This window comes from Thunnus thynnus, chromosome 6 (genome assembly GCF_963924715.1).
Source record: "Thunnus thynnus chromosome 6, fThuThy2.1, whole genome shotgun sequence".
NCBI classification, from domain to species: domain Eukaryota; kingdom Metazoa; phylum Chordata; class Actinopteri; order Scombriformes; family Scombridae; genus Thunnus; species Thunnus thynnus.
Genome location: NC_089522.1, coordinates 10021138 through 10038888, shown reverse-complemented (window position 1 = coordinate 10038888; position 17751 = coordinate 10021138). Strand labels below are relative to the sequence as shown.

General features: G+C 39.3%; 1 protein-coding gene across 3 annotated transcripts in view; it reads left to right on the top strand.

Annotated features, from left to right (window-relative positions):
• LOC137184179 (nephrocystin-4-like) overlaps positions 1 to 17751 on the top strand; it is a 168478-nt gene that overhangs the window by 36063 nt on the left and 114664 nt on the right. For all 3 annotated transcript variants that reach the window (XM_067591614.1, XM_067591615.1, XM_067591613.1), the window contains exons 5-6: positions 4273 to 4422; positions 7869 to 8005. In XM_067591614.1, the coding sequence (XP_067447715.1) occupies positions 4273 to 4422; positions 7869 to 8005 (287 nt within the window). The remainder of the gene's footprint in view (positions 1 to 4272; positions 4423 to 7868; positions 8006 to 17751) is intronic.

Sequence of the window (17751 nt, the reverse complement as noted above, 5' to 3'; positions counted from 1 at the left end):
TTTATTACTTTCTTCTTTCCCACTCAACCTTCTCCCAAAACCACTGCCTCAGTTTGTCTGATGCTGAGCCATTTTTCTGCAGTTTTTTTCCCCCACGTCCTTGGTTTCACATCTCTTGCCAAGTTGCTTCTCAACTGACTCTGAGGTACACCACTGCTGTAAGGAAATTTTGGGGTAGTTTTCTAATCTATGCACAGCATCTGACTGGAATCCAAGCGTGATGCATAATGAATAACAAGAAATAAATGATGAAAAAGTTGCAGACACCTGGGCACCATCTGTGTCAAGAAAGTTCTGTTTGATTTCCCCCCACCCTTTCTCTCCTTTCATACCTATCCTACTTTCTTTCTGTGTTTCATGGTAAAAAACATCTTTTCAATGAAAGCTGCTGTTGCAACTGGAGACATTTGTAGAACAGAGCCGAAGCTATGCAGCAACCTCAGAGATTTCCCCAAACCATTTTCCTTTTTTGGCTTTAGATGTAAGCAGTTTTTTTGTAGTAAGTTAACTGTTCGAGAGAGTAAAAGGGTTTGGCTGGGATGAGACATGGAGGGAAGGAAAACATAGGGATATACTCCATCATCTTCTTTCCTTCTTAATCCCCTTTCATTAACTTTAAAGATAAAGGTGCTGCCTCTGCCCTGAAAATGCATGAAAAGCTGTCTAAAGCATTCTACCCCTTCTTCCTTTGAACTCATTTGCTTTCCAGATTATTGTTATTTTATATGATTGAAAAATAATCCTTTATTAACTTAAATGTTCTGCTCCCTCAAGCCCCAAAGATACAATTTATTTCAAATAGACTTAACATAAAAATCTATTTTCTTTTCAGTTGTGCTATTTAGCTGATCCCATAGTGATCCATTTGTTATTTTGCAGATTTTATTTTCTTAGTAAAAAGATTACAAATGTTTTACTTCTGTGGTTCTTAAAATAATGTAGCAGCATAGATATATTGACAATGTGTTCTGAAGTGTTTTCATGTCTTAAATTATTTTCAAACTGAATTCATTGTGAAACTACCACTGGACAATATCTGAACAGATTGGTTAATTCCTTACAAAAGTCTGAACTTAAAGCTGAAGTGTGGGACTTTTACACATAAATGAACGTCTGTTACATTCAAGTCCTTTCCAAACGAGTTCACACAAGGCTGATTAAGTCTATCACCACAAGGTAAATATCTCTATATTTCACAGTAAACAGAGTTTTAAATCTGGTGTCTGTGGTGACATTCCTGCACTGGCGCACTGGTAGTGATGCGTGTTACATCAACTAATAATGATTGGTTTGCCAGAGCTGAAGGGCGCCCATAGAGCATGTGCACCAGAGACGAGACTTCTGCCAGCTGAGCCAGCTAACTTCCAGTCTTACCCTCTGCTAACTTGAGGGCTAAAATAATTTAATCGTGTGGCTCTTCTAGACTTTTCAAATGTTATGAACGGACTGAATGGATCAGATTCTGATAGTGAAACAAGTCATTTCACAGGGGGTTGTGACACTCAAAACGATTCATCCACTGTTTTACAGCTGCAACAGTAGTGACGGAGATCGGCTCACGCCTGTATTCATAGAACTGTAGTTACATCCAGGTAACCACTATTTACTGTCACTGCCAGAAGGGGGAGACAGAAGTTCTGCAGGGCAGGTTTAAGTCCTGTACCCCATGTACCAAACTTTTTTTTCTCCTTTTCAAAGTTTGTAAGGCAGTCAGGACTAGAAGAAATCCACTGATGTTTTTAAAACAGATACAATTTATTGAAGGGAAAACTACTACTGCTTGGATTACATTCAGCAAATTTTCCAGACTGCTTATAAGAAGTACTTTGGTTTACATTATACAGTGTTTCCCCTATATTCACCGCCGCTGCAAAATTATGAGCGCCGCTGCTAAAATTTCAGACAATCATTAATATCAACAAGCTAACTCACACACTGTGCGAGCACAATAACACCCATGTCTCTGTCTTGAATTTTTCATATGCCCCCCCCCCCCCGCTCTGTTATATACTCCATTGACAGGGATATGCGCACAGTTCTGTTTATACTATGTATATACTGTATATATACTGTATGTCTGTGTGATTATACATTTTGGACTTCAAGCAGACATGGGCAGATGATGGAGTTTACATCACGTGGACCCTCTTGGACCTCTGCAGCCACATGGGAACAAAATCAAATCTTTTTTAAAATTTTCTCTTTTTCCTGGTATCAGTGTTTGAAAACTTATTCAAGCCCATTATTCAGAGCTCCTTCAGAGGATCCAGCAGTGTCTTGTGATGTTAAAGTGTGTCTCATCTTTTCTCGTTTCATATTTTCACTAAAATGTCGGGGGGGTTCAGGTGTGGTGACTGTGGAGAGGAAAGCCTTGCAAGTCAGCAATCCTTGCTCTTCCTCGGACTTCAAACAGTCCTGGCATCACTTTGATGCTTGTTTAGGGTGATTGTCCAGTTGGAAAATTGATTGTTTTCAAGTCAACTTGAAGCCAGGAGGATGGCAACTCTCTGTAGAGACTCTCTTTGGTTAACGTTCAAGTCATTAACTCTGGGATAGGCAATACATACTCACAGCAGAACTTTTCCATCAACATATGACTAGTGGTGGGCAGAATACTGAATAACTCATCCCAAATGTCAGTACCATATTTCATATAAACTGTATACACTGTACATTTATATTTATTTCCTCAACATACATCTACAAATTCAGAAATTGACAATAATATTCATCTTTTGAGACAAACATTGCATATATGATTGACACAACTTGAGTTACAAATTACTGTTTCAGAAATTATTTATGTGGGTTTTCTGACCTGCCACCACAATGATTAAAGCTGTTTAGGTTTAGGAAACTAAAACTAATTGGTTAAGGTTAGGGAAAGGTTGTGGTCTTTCTTGAAAGAAGCCAAAGTTGACTTTTGGTTTGGGACTGGATGTGAGCAGCGCTATCAAAGTTGGACGCTTTGTATGACCAACCTTTCATCCCGACATCCTCCATAAGAGATCCTGTGAGATTCTTACAATGTCATGGTACTTCCACCTTCGCTTTTCAGAGACAAGATAGGCTGCATGTCAGGAAAACATAAACATAGGTTTTTTAAAGTGTTTGGACAAACAACCAATGCTGCTGCAGTTTTCCTGATTAGGAACAAACATCAGGACATACAGTTCAAACATACAGTTCCCATGCTTCCTATAGCTCCTACAAGTGATGTGTCAGTCTGAAAAGTGCTTTCAGTGATGATAAGATGAAAAAGGTTAAACGTTCAGGTTTATCTACCTATGTTTAGATATCACACAACAAACACCTTAGAACATTACAAGCTTTAAAAAGGTCATTTTTAGTGTGGAACTGTTAGACTGGATTGCATTAAATTATACAGGTGTTGATGATATTATAGGAGTAGAAGAGTTTACGAATCTGTTGCTCCAGTTTGAATACAACGGTCTGTTTCTTCAAAGCAAATGTACTGTTGTTATACTGTGATTCTTCAGTGTTTGTAAGTAGAAAGCTGCAATAAGCATTCATACCACTTGATTAACCATGATAATTATTAACCAAAACATATTGCATCACTTAAACGCTCTCAAAAACCACCACTAACGACTCACCCTCAGATTGCTGAACCAGCCTATAGGAGTGAATGGAGCTTCCTGTATTGATTGTCACTGATGCTGTTGAAGGTGCAATCATTAACCCTGTCAGAGTGAAAGATTGTGATGCTGTTCAGGCTTGAGGGAAGTCAACATGCGCAGCGCATCAAACACCACTTTGCTCACCTTCCAAATGGCCTGTGATTTGTGTTGATGGCAGGAATTGTGGGTCGTCACTTGTCATTGGATGACCTGCCTGAAAGATGACAATGTCTACATCATTGCTCATACATTGCGCCTCAGCTACGCTGCAGCGCTTTTCTGGAGGAGCATGTTTTCCAAGTTGAATGGTTGTCATTTCGGTTAAGGCCCAGAAAACGATGCTCGCAGTGTAATGGAACATTGCACCTAGGTCACCAACAGCTAAATGGAATATTGAAAAATGGACGTGTCTGCCAGTTGGATGTCATGTTGTCAGGTGACTCACTGCTTCTGGGGAAATATTACACTGTGATGCACCAAGGAGATAAATGATATTGGGTGGGATAGGGATGATGGTTGAGTGGAATATCATATATAACTCATTTGTATTCAGTGTAGCACTTTACCTGTTTATCATAAAATACATGGGAAATAATAAAACATTCTACACAATTTTGTTATGTGTTTGCAGACAGCAGTATCCTGAAGACTATTGATGGAGCACATTTGATCTGTGTGGTAAAAAGCCATCCTGCACTGGTTTCCATGATGCACCTCCTTCCAGAGAATGTCCTTGTGTCCGGAGATGAGAACATTCCTGGACTCGCAGCCTCTCCAGCAGGTAAAGCAATCATGTGGGCTCCAGTTCACAGCACTGGGAAAATGTAGGGTCAAAGAATGAATGACATGCTCCCTTTCAATAATCAGTGCTCTTTTAAGATGTTTTAAGATCTTTGACTCAATGTTATTTCAGTGGAAGAAGTGGAAGACTGTGCTGTAATGGTTCTGTGATAAGATGTAAAAACTCAGACAAGACAGACAAATGTGTGACAAGTCTGAGCCAGCTTGTGTTGAAAGTTGGAAGATAAAATCATTTAGTGTTTAAGTCAAATGCTTCGCCTTCTGATCAAGTGGCTGCCTGTCACTCTTAAGATTATTCTAAAAATGCTGATTAAATTGTGTGAGCAAAGTGTGGGAGATGTAATTCTGAAAATAGCAGAAAAATGGCGAGCAAATGGTAAAACTGCTTGTTGTGCCATGATGGAGAATTATTTCATAATCCATGTAATTCAGTGTTGAGTCACCACTCACCTGAAGTTCACCTCACACTTATAAAATTCAATCCCCTCCAGCATTTTCTGCAGACTTTACAGTGCTTGTTGCCAAAGTCTCTTTTTCCTCATTTTCTTGGCCTTTTCATCATAAATTGCAATGTGAATTGACAAGGTCAACACTTTTTAACAATTGTCAAATTCAGTTTTGGTATAGTCACCCAGATGTTGTGATTTGTGATTTTTTTTTTTTACATAATTCTAATGAGACTACCTGTTGTTAAATGTGTTGTCCTTGTCCCTGTCCTTACTTATTTGTTCAATATATGCTCTCTGACAAAACCAAAAAATCAGTCTATGTTGGTGGAAACAGTCATATGTAGGGTGTCTGCTCCAATATTAAGTCTTTGTTTACTGTGTATCTTTGCCCAGCTTATTTAAGTAGTGTATGTATGAGATTCAGTGATCAATAGTGGAGCTGCATTGATTTTTATACTTAAGCATACTTTAGGCAACTCCTGGTGCACAGTTAGTCCCTGTACAACTATGAAAAAACTGTTTATCAAACAGTTGAAGCAAACAAAGAGGTTACCTAGCTAGATTAATCAAAATATGACATAATACACAATAATAATAATAATAAATTTGATTTTAAGCACTCTTCACGTAACCTGAAGACACTTTACATAGAGAAAACAAGCCAAAAACATGGCTCAACCCAACATTTTCAGCACACATCAGGTGCAATTTTACATAGCAGACTTCAGGAGTGGCTAGCTTGTCTTTCTCCAGCTGTCAAAATAGCAAATAGGACATTCATCATGGTATTTATTTGTGGCATTTTTTTGGGAACTTGGTTCTATCAGAAGTTGAAATGTCTGCAGTACTTACAAAGTAAGTTTCTAAGGGGGAATGTAATGAAGTCTGACAGTGCAGAGCTATAATCATTGGGAGTCAGTGGGAGGTATGGTAGCAGGCTAATCCTCTTCATGTTCTGGGGCTGTGAGCAGCAGAGACCTAAGCTGCCTTTTAAGACCACAGCCACCGGCTTGATATTCACACCACATTCAGAACAGTCCAACTCTGCGCTCCAGAGACAAGGGCTGCAATGAAACGCTTGATGGCTACATTACTCTTGAAGAGATTACAATCACACTGGCTATTTTCTCTTTGTTGAGTCTGAAAGGGGTGATTGTGGACTTCACAGGCTTTCCTGCTTCATCCATTGGCTGAGTTGCTTTCTTCAATCGATTCTGATTCAATTTACGCCAAGTATCCAAATGGAAACAGTTTTTGTTGGATTGTTTGTCACTAAAACTGGTGTCTCTCTGTGTGGTATAAATATTCCAGTGATTGGCATTAGGTAGTTTACCGCAAATCAGTGGAGCAGTCATTGAGAAGGAGTTGTTGTCTCTCAGTTACAAATTCCAATCAAATAAATTCATAATCAAAGAGCGAAGGTTGACCTTGTAAACATTTGTTGCCAAAGACGGTGTGTATTTCTGCACCCAGCTGTTGGATATCTCCAGGGGGTGTGTGAAATATGGCAATAAATGACTGAATGCTTAATGGGGTGGATTTTGTGTTCAGTATTAAAAAAATCAGCTTGGTTTTTTATAATATATATAGTAGCATACTGCCAGTATTACTGGCAGTATGCTACTAGTCTACAGTGTTGAGCAATGTTATAATGTTTTAGGCAAATTTACATCCTCCCTACCACTAAGTCACAACCCCTCTTATTTTACTGTCCACTACCTGTGTTTTATCTGCTGTAGTCTCATCAAGCTAGCAGTTCTAACAAGTACATCTATGAACCACCATCTTGGTCGTTAGTGAAGGTGGGAGACTTAAGTTACTGTAACAGTTTTCCATGTCGGCTGGTAAAGGAGACACTTCCAGTTGTGTGAGTGAAATGAGCAGCTGGTGTGGACATTAAATTCAGAGTTATTTATGTTACTACAATTCTATGAATTCTGGATGACCGCCAGTTGTGTTATCTAGGCATCAACATGGCTGTAATGTGTCCAGTGTTGACAGTCAAGGGGAAAGTAATGATGATAATAATGAATTAACCTTATGATGGTGCTAGCTGAAAGGTCAGGGGACATTTCACTCGACATACCAAAGTCATTAGGATTGTACCAAAATTTGTGCCAATCCATCTAGTACTGTAGATGTATGATGAGATGTTTCACTGGATAAAGTGAAAAAATGAACCTGCTGATGGTGCTAGGTGACAGGCCAGACGATCACCAAAGTCATTAGGATTCATCCTCTTGGCACCATGGATATCTCATTACCACATTTCATGCCAACCCATCCAATAGTTGTTGAGATATTTTAGTCTGGACCAAAGTGGTGGACTGACTGTTGCACTGACATTGCCATCCATATAGCCAACCGCTAGTGAGGCTAAAAATACAAACAACAGAGGATGTGAAGGTCAGTGTTGAGCATTAATTCTCTGAGCACATAACATTTAAAGTGGAGTGTCTCTGGAGTGAGGCGGATGTATTAATAAGTAAAGTTGCCATGAAACACTAAGGGTTTCTGGAAACCAACCATTTGGCACTGAGTTGACACCACTGTTTTACTGATTAGATAATATGGTGACATTCAGCTCGATAAGATAACACACACACATAAGTACAGTCAGCATGGTTATGACACTGTATCAAACCATGTATTTTCCACTTTACCTCTCTACTTTAGGTTTCTGCAACTTCTGGGATGCCATGATAAATTATCTGGGGGCGATGGGGATTGTCAGGGAATTTTATAAATGGGTCACAAACAGGAATATACTGAAATTTCCACCTGTTTCACCCATTTATCACACTAGATGGTGGTTTTCAGCTGGTTTTCCTCCACACAAATCCTAACAGAACAGTACTGAGTTGAAAGCAAAACAAACCAGACAGGCATGTCTGAAGAGCTCTAAAAATGATTGAAGAAAACCATATAAATGTCATGGCATGGACAAACTTTGACGTTATGTTTGCACTGTCACCAGGAGATGCTCTGTTGAGGCCTCAGCTGCTCAAGATGCTGCCCTTCACCCTGAACAGACTGACCATCTCCCTCCAGCCGTCCCTGGAGAAGTTTGAGAGCCAGCTGCTGCAACTGATCAATGTAGACTGCCATAACACGGTAAGCCCAGGCTTTCAAAACACATGGCCTTGATAGCTCTTGCATATGCCACATAAGGGACAGTAACAGAATTCATCATGAGAGGTGTGCATTGCAAGTGAAGGAATGACCTCTTTTCTACAATCATATACAATCATCTTATGATCTACAGCATATTTCTGGTCTACAGTGTGACCATTTGAATTGCTTGCACACCTAAAAATAGATGTGTAGATGTGTTGAGAAAAACTAAAGTTATGGGGTGAAGGGAAATATTGAAGTATGCATACTCGTCAGGAAAACATGTCTATTCATCATGTTACATTCTGCATCCTTTAAACATATATTGTGTGCTTACATGGGGGAAAAAACCTTATAGTTTTGTGATATAAAGCCACATACACATTCTGATAACATTTCATCCTTGTGAGGGACACTCCTCAAATTAAAGATGGCCACGATGGCCTTGACACACCTCTGCCAAGATTATTTTCTCCAGCCTGATGCTTTCCTTTATCTCACTTTCCGTTTCTTTAGCCTGCAAGCACAAGCTCTTTTACAGCTGCCACTGCAATTTAAGGCACATCACCTCCCAAACTAAATGGGGCTTATCTCTTCTCTTCCTTTTTTCTTGTCTACAGAAACCTAGATGGTTAACCATATTTGACAGGTGCAACTATGGACCAGCAATTATTTGTACAGTGGCACTGCATGGATCCTATCTGTTCATTTCAGCCTAAGTGAGATGTGTCTTTGGTATGGATGAGAATTGATATGACAATACTGTCGCTCTGTATCTCCGTCCCGCTGCTCTTTGATAGTGCTGGGCTGGATCTTTCATTTCAAGCACAGGGAATCAGGGGAGTGTTTTAGAGTTTATTAAGTAGAGCAAATGATAGGCAGTAGTGTGTCTACCTTGTAAATTTATACTAAATGTACCTAAGATGGAATAACTACCATTAAAACATTTGTTCTGTGAAACTGCCGGTGGCATTGAGCTTAGAATATGCAAGGAAAAGCTATAAGAAGATGATTTAAAGTTTAGAGTTAGCAGTGTGAAAAATATGGTTTCATTGTTTTGCAATTATATTGCAGTAACTTATTTTGAGAACTTTGTGGACTGAGAAGATCAAAAGAATACCTTTTACACAACAGTTATTTCATTCTTGCAAAATATGAGCCCTACATTGAAAACCTTTACTGACAAAATGTATATTTATGCCATTTACAAGTTCATAGTACCTGTTTTTTAAAAACAGAAATAATGCAAAAATTATCATCTCAAACCATTAAACAGAGATCAAGTAGTCCTCTCTTTTACTCCAGCGTATTATGTTATTAAATATTTTATTTTATTTACTACAGATCAGTGAGAGCGAGTGCAAAGCAAAATCTGTCCAATAACAAATGACCTCTGATGAGTCACACAAATAGCTCAGAGAGAAAGCCATAATTTGACATATTTATGAGCACATTACAACATCTGACAAGGCTCTCAAAATGTAAAATAATTGATAGCGTTCTTTTTATTTGTATTTATGTGTTCTTATGCATGCAGCCACGAACCTCCTTAGAATATTGTTGGTCCCTGGTCTGTATGATCAACAGTGTTCTAATCAGCTGGCGGACAGGATTTTAGGTGCATTTTTGTGCACCTGTTTAAAAAACAATTCATCAATTGAATAAAAATAATGAAAGTGCTGACATAAAAGAATATAATTTTAAAAAAGAGGGCAAAATGTGCTCTGGTTAGCAGCTGGGTTAGGCTGGCTGGTTCAACTTTTATTCCTTTTAGTACTGTATATTATGGAGCGTGTAATGTTGACCCCGCCCTGGGCCACCCTCAGACCCTTATGGGAGGTTGCCGTCCTTTCAGGGGTCCAACATTCCTTCCTCTCTGAACCACTCCTAGACCCTCAGGACCCTCAGACCCTCAGCCAGTTCTTTAGGGACTAGCAGACCTATTTAAATTTCATTATATTTAAAGGGAGGCTTTATGGAGAATCAACCCTCCGTAAATTTCCATGCTGCCCTGCTCCAGTGCAGTGAGGCCCAGATTGCCGCCATAGCAGAGAAGCAGCACTATCGTCGTCTCCAGAAGGGTCTGGTGCAGATTCTGTGACCATAAAAAGAAGGAGGGGAGAGAGATTATTGAATGGCTTAATAAATGGACACACAAGAAGAATCGCAGCTTGCCATTTGGTGAAGCACATTCACCAACTATACTCCCATCAATACAAACCCACCACCAGTGCCACCCTCAGGGTAATGACCAGTAAAGCCTCTAGGGGCTGCTAGTGGGAGTTTTTGTCATAAAACATTTTTATATGTGAGATCGAAGGTTCAGTCTTGACCTTGGAAACAGAAGAAATACGAAGAAGATACTGTTTTTTCAACTAGTGCCGTTATTCTATTAAAGTGACTACATTTAGATTGTCTGGATATTCACTCAGGTTAATAAGTTGTGGCAGTGGGTTATGGTTTACACAGGCATCATGCCTGATTTCAGGCATAGAGCACTTTTAAATTCATATTATACGTAATTCATTGTACACATTTCCTCCTGGACAACTTTTCAGGCTCACAAATCTTTTCTTGCTTTAATCCCTGCACACATAACTACCGCCCCCATATCTGATCAACCTTCATCCTCCCAACATATTTAACATACAAGGACTACTGACTGGGGACCCCAAGAATAAACTACTCTAAGAATCAACCATTATAGCAAAATGTTAACTTAGTTCTTCTCAAAACATTATTAGTTATGTAATTAATATCATCTGAAAAAATAGATTATTATTATTTGAGGAGGTTTGAAGTTACAGTTAATCTGCATATTGCATAACACAAACATCTACTTTTCTTTAATACAAATTGCAGCTTTTATCTCAAGTACAATCTTTCCACAAAGCCTTCAAGATGACTGACAGAGAGCCCCTACCCCCCCCCGATAGTGTGTGATACTTTAAATTAAGACCCTTGGCAAACATGAACTCAATAAATAGTTCCATCTATTAAAACTGCTTAGGTGGAATTGGATGCTATTGAATGGGGTCCCCCAGGACCCAAATACATTAGTCTTTTTAAAAAACACCACTTAAAACAGAAACAGAAAACAGTGATATGAAATCATTAGGAACAAATTGATTGACAAAGTCATGAAAAATTGGAATGATAGGATAAAGCACCTGTGAGATATGATGAAAAGTAAACCTCTGGGGTCTGCAGGTACCCCAGTCAGCAGGATAAATTTAAATACAAATGGTAGAAAGTAGGCCACAACTTCCTTTAACACTGTGAGGTAAGTGACATGTTAGCGTGAATAATTTTCTCATTTTGGCGTTCGCAGTTTTTTTTTTTTCAATCTTTTGTGAGATTTTCTTTCAAGGTCTTCACAACCAGCCTAAGTTGCGTAGATTAGTTAAGTGTTCCAGACTTTTATAACTTCAGTGGTATGACGACATTCTCACGTCTGTGAGAGGTGTTAATACATGCAGAAGTCAGCTTGATTGCAGCTTTTAATTAAAGCGTGCGTGTGAGAGAGACACATACACGCAGACAGAGAAAGAAAAAGAGTGTGTGTGTGTGTGTGTGTGTGTGTGTGATCTGTGTGTGACCTTTAAAAGTGTGACTCCAGCTGGATTGTCATCAAGCTGTCTCTGAAGTGATGCTGACACCTCACCCGCCAACTCAGTTTTACTGTTGTGTGAGTGAATGTGTGTGTGTGTGTGTGTGTGTGTGTTTTTGTGACTCCATGCCAGTGTGTCTGTGCTTAAATTGGTATCGAGGCAGAAATGGAGTGACAAAAATGAAGAGGAATGGGATGGCAGATGAATGTACAGTGCAGCATGAGACGAATCCTTTATGCTGCCTGCTACTCTGACATACAGTCTTCACATAATCTCCCCTTAAGTATTTCTATTTTTAGCCCGACAAACTATCACAGTGTGGCTTCTTTTTACAGTCCACTCTCCCATATATTACAGAAGAAGTGCCCCAGTTGATGTGCTTTTCATGTGAACTACTGTATCTACTTTCCATAGCATACTTTAATGAGCACGAGGCTTATTTGAACTCTGCTCTTGAACTTTTCAAAACACATCCTGACCTCCATTTAAAAAAGCTAACATTCATCTTTAGGGTCGCTTGAACATGTCTGCCTTCCCCAAGTTTGAGTGAAGCCAGAGGCTACGTCACCTCAAATGACCTGTAGCAATCGCACACCTACATCTTCAATAAAATCTATTACTCTTGATAAAAGGGTCTGAGATCTTGTCAGAAATTATGTAACATCTTGGCTTGTGATCAAAAGAATGGGGAGAACAGAAGACGATGAAGAGGAGGAAAGGAGCAGCTGAGGACCGATGCCACGCCGCAGGCAGAACAAAACGCCTTAGGCTGATTTAATGAATGGAGAAAGACTCTGCCAACAAAGCTCCAGGAAGTTTTCATTTGTCCTAAAAGAGGAAAACTCGCTCAAAGTAGGACTGCCCCTGTGGATGTGGTACTATAAAAAAAAGACAAAGGAGGTTGAACATTTCAGAAATAAGAGGTGTCTCGCACATTGTTCTCTAAGGACACCGAGTTTGGCTGCACGTCCAAATGTGCCAGCTGAGTGCCTCCTCCTTATCATAATTAGGCCTGTAACCACTATAACCGATGCAGTACAAAGGAGTGGGGTTTAATGCACTTGGCTCACATCAAATATTCATGAAATGCAGGTCTTCGTAATGATTGACGATCCAATGATTCGACGAAATAGACTGCGACTGGTTATAGACCCTATAAGTCAGATAAGACAGAGATTTCACAGCGGTTGAAAGGGAAAGATAGCTTCATAAACTTTAAAAGTCTGGGAGTCACTGCTTTTTTTCTTTGTGTGAAGACCTAATTGAACAGCGTGACCTCCAAGAGACAGATGAGAGAAATGTGAGATTTCATTGTACACACTAGGGGTGTGCCCGAATACAAATACATTATTCGGCAAAGCACAAATAGTGGGTTTTTATGAATATTTATTATTTGTTAGTTACAGGTCTGTCTGCAATGAGGTGATGAGTTTAGTTGTAGCTCAGTAGTAAGCACAGTTGTCTATGATCTGCAAGACTCCAGTTTGAGACCTGGTGTGGGGACCTTCTTCGTAAGGTAGTTTATTCATGAACATTTATTGTAACACGTGGGTTTTCTAGAATTAAATGCGTAATAAAAGCAAAAATAGGATTTTTAAGCCTCTTTCCACTTTTATTTGAATACAAATACAAATAATTTTGCTGCCTCAACAAATACATATACAAATACAAATACTGGGCTCTCTGCACATCCCTAGTACACACAGACCTGATATACAGTATTTACTGCATCAGTAGGATTCATCAATCACTAATCTTGACTATTGTTGGTTTTGCATTATTCAAAGGTCCAGTTTAAGAAATGTTAAAAGTGTTGATAAGCGGTGATAAACACAGTCACATCTGGTAATTCTTCATCATTTCCATGCCTTTTCTGTATTAAAGCATTACTAATCTTTTCTGGGTACCATCATCATTGTGATCTAATGTAAATCTGTATTGCCTGTAAATTGCACATTGTAAATTCCAGATATTATCTTCTATATTAGTGAGTGTATATGAGAAACCTGACCCTTATGATCCAGGGTGAACCAGACTTAAATAAGTCATAAACTCTGCAGTAAATGAAATGCTAGCCACCATGGTTAACTTGCTTCTTTCAGTGATGTAAGGAGCCCTGCCTTAAACTACTGACAGCTGAGCAAAACAAGATGGCCACAAAAACATTTCTAACAAATTGGAGGAATTTTCTGACCAAACAAAAATGCTTCTGCTGGATCTTTAAAGAGAAACTTAGCTCTGCCTGAAAATCTCGGTTTTGCTTACATCCATCTTCTCACCTTGCTGCCGTGATGTAGAAGTGCACTCAAGCGTGTTTCAGTACACAGTGACATCACTGTTGAATGTAGTTACAGGTACAACAGAGTATACTTCAGATGTGAGGTGAAACAGGTGAAACAGACTTGAAAGTGTAAAGTAAAACGCTAACCAGCCTGGTTATCTTGAGTAGGTTTTACTGTATAATGTCTGTGGCCATCTGAGAAATTTGACATTGATTCCAAAATGTTAACTCAATATGTATTACCTCCTTTTGTCAATTGTCCTCACACTATTTTTGTATCTTGCAACTAGTTTTTGGTTAAAGGATACTGCTTGTAATGTCCATTTATTGTTAACAAATCCCATAAAAAGACTAAAACAACCAATGAACTGGTCCTACTAAATATTTTTCTGTGTATCCAAAGCCTGGTTTCTCTTATTCCACTGTGCCATTAAATTCTTGTCCAAAACTATTACAAATATATTGGTGAGCCACACCATTGCACTGGTTGACATGTTCCTTCATTACTATGAACACGGCCACTGTAGTTTATTTTGAGTCAGTTCCATATAAACCGCCCTGAGTGCCACAAACAGGATAGGGAAGCTGGAAAGATGATGTTGCTCTTTTCATGGAATTTGTTGATAACAAAAACAGCATTATAGACTCCAGCCTCATCCTTTGAGGTTATGATAATGCATGTTTGTGTCCTGTTGGTATTCATAACTGGACTGTACCAGCATTAGTGGAACCAACTGTACTACACTATAATGGGCTGATGGTGGTGTAGTATATGCAGCGGATCAAAGCAACATGTCTTATGCTCAGGGACAAGCGCGATGAAATAAGAAGGGAAATGGGAAGGCAGCAGTATGAGTGTGTGTTTGACTTAATATTTCGGGTTGTGAATTATGGGAGTGTTTCAGCAGTAGGGCAACAGTGATTTATCGGTGGAAGCGCTGTGCCAGTTAAAATCTGTTAAGGAGTAGGGGAGTGGGAGGATGAGAGCGGCATGCTAATGATGCTGCCACTGTTTCTTGCCATGGATGACTCACCCTCAATATGGGGGAGCTAACATCCACTGTGTGGGTAGCAATACACACACACACACACACACACAAACACACAATCAGGAATGTAGATGACTTAAACCTCCCCTGTATGATTAGGCCCAAAGCCCAAAACGTTCATGTAATGCACGCTCCGGTCCAACGCAGATTTGTTGTGTAGATCACTGTCCTGACTGCTGTATCATCAATTGGTTAAAACTGACAAGTTAACTCCCAACCAGCATCTTCTCCATGACAATGTGAGAGATGAGTGAAAGTCACAAACCCTCAGAGAAGCATCTCAGAGAAGCAGCTTTTGTTTGCTGTTTTTTCAAAGATAAGAGAAACATGCCAGAGTTGTGTAACTCACTTGGTAATTGGCTTATACAAAACTCATTTGGGACATAATTTCACCTGCTTTCTCTCTCTCACACTCTCTCTCACTCTCTCACACACACACACACACACACACACACACACACACACCCCTTGAGATGACAGTTGCCATCTGTAGTTATTACTTTTACAGCAGCCTACACATTGATTTCACAAAGTACTGACACAAAAACTTACTGACAAATAGCTGACGGCTTTTAATGGTGTCTACTTTGTAAAAACTATGCCCAGCGTAGACGATGCGTGTCCACGCTGACACATTCTACTGCAGTGACATCTGCCACGCCATTCACGTTGCTATGGTTACAAACTTACATTTACTGGCATGTTCCAAAAATATAAAAAAAGGTAGCACATCTCAAATTTCCAAGTCAAGGAGGACAAAATACTAACATTTCACTTGTTTATTTGGCTCACATCACAATAGAAAAACGCCTACCTGGTTTGGCACAAAGACTTCTTCAGAGCGTTTGAAGTATACAGGTTCAATTTAGTCATATATACAAGGGCAGAGTTAATACACAGCTGGGAGTTGGACCCAATTATTTGGGAACCAATCACTTTTCTTATCCCATGGTTCTAGATACAAGGACCAGTCACAAGTATATAATTAAATCTGATTTAAATCCCATTACATACAATATGAAGCTTCACAGAACGCTATTTCTGGCCAGCATTGATTCACTATTAAGAACATATACTAGATGGAAATAAAGGGACATATAGATTACAAACAGTCCTAACTAAGCATTGTAAGCTGAAGTCATCATTAAGTCCATTTGGTGTCATAGTATTGAGTGTGTATATCCAAAATATTTCTCTTTGGGCCATTTTCTTCAGAACATCACCTTCTCTAGTAGACATCATGACTTTAATGACGGGGGTGAACCATGATTTGCTTCAGCATTATGTTTTGCAATTGCATAATCCATACTGCCTGTACAGATTGCAGTTTTGTGCTCTGATATTCATTGTTTATGGGGTTGTTTGGTTTGTGCAACGTATGCTAGACCACAGGGACATGATAACATGTAAATCATGAGTTGACTTATATATTCCCGAAAAGGAATTTTCCTCCCAGTGTGGGAATGATTGAACAATTTTGTATTTGTTATATTGTTGCAGCAGGCACGGTTACCACATCTATTCATGCCAGTTGTTGTCAGCCATGTGGTCTTGTTTTGAGTCATATTTTTGTATATGACAATGTTTTTAATTGTGGGTGCTCTCCTGAACAAGAAAAGGGTTGGGGATTTGCAGAATGTACTTCAAAGATTGTTCTGCTTGAAGCACATGCCAGTGCCTCTTTTATTTGTAAAGCACAATGATTATATTCAGTAGAAAAACAAGCCTGGCTTGGATTTTTTGTTTTTTGCGTATTAGACAGGAGATCAGAGTGAGAGGTGGTGTTGCCCTGTTGTATGGTTTTCTGAATAGAGTTGGAGGCATCGCCTCTTTCCTTGGTAGCCATTACATTTACTGGCGCCAACCAATAAATTAAAAATGACTGCTGAGCTGAAGAAATGAAAATTAAATGACTCATATTGTGAAACAAGAAAAAATATTGAACTGTACAGTAAGTAAATGCATATTTTAGTATGCAAAAAAAACAATGCCATAACTAATAAGAAAAAACAAGATGTCTGGCAGATGATAATGGCGGCAGTCCCGTCAGTGGGGGGAACCTAATGCCAAACTCTGTTTAACAATCTGTCGGTTAAATGTCGCTGTGTTAACCAGAGAAAATATATGTTGGTTGGAAAATGAAATAAATGTTTTAGGCCTAATAAATTTCTTGTGGTCTTGTGGTGGATTCGGCACTATGGATATTCATCACGGAAAATAGGTTAGTTTCTTGTACTATTTCACACAGATATGCTTCCTGCTTTGCATTAGTTAGTGCTAATGGGTGGTTTTAGGAAGAGATGATTGTGGAAGCAAACATGCACCAGTTGTCAAATGTGAGTTAATTATTTGATTCTTTTATAAACAATGGTTTATTTAAGCTAAATTATTCAAGACTTTTCACTTTACACCTTTGACTAAGTGTCAGACGTAGTTCTACGCCTTGTATCAGGTCGTAAAATGTGGTATTAAAATGTGGTATTAAGTCTATGTAGGGCTTAAGGCACATTTTACGAACTGCTGTACATCTAACTGTTGCAGCCGGCCCCCGATGAACTCTGTCTCAATTGGATCAGATCCATTTTGTTATCCAGTGAGCGAATGTTGACCAGAAAGAGCGATGGAATGGCTTGGCTGGTCCTGTTAGCTTTTAGCTTTGCTAACAGACCGGCCCGCTAAACGCTTTTCTGCTTCTGCGCACACCGCTTCCTCTTTTCTCTGAGCCGTTGTAGTCTGCTACGCCAGTCTGCTGCCTCAGGGTCTGTCCTCAAGAGCTGCTGAGCGCCGCTCTAAGCTTCAGTGGAA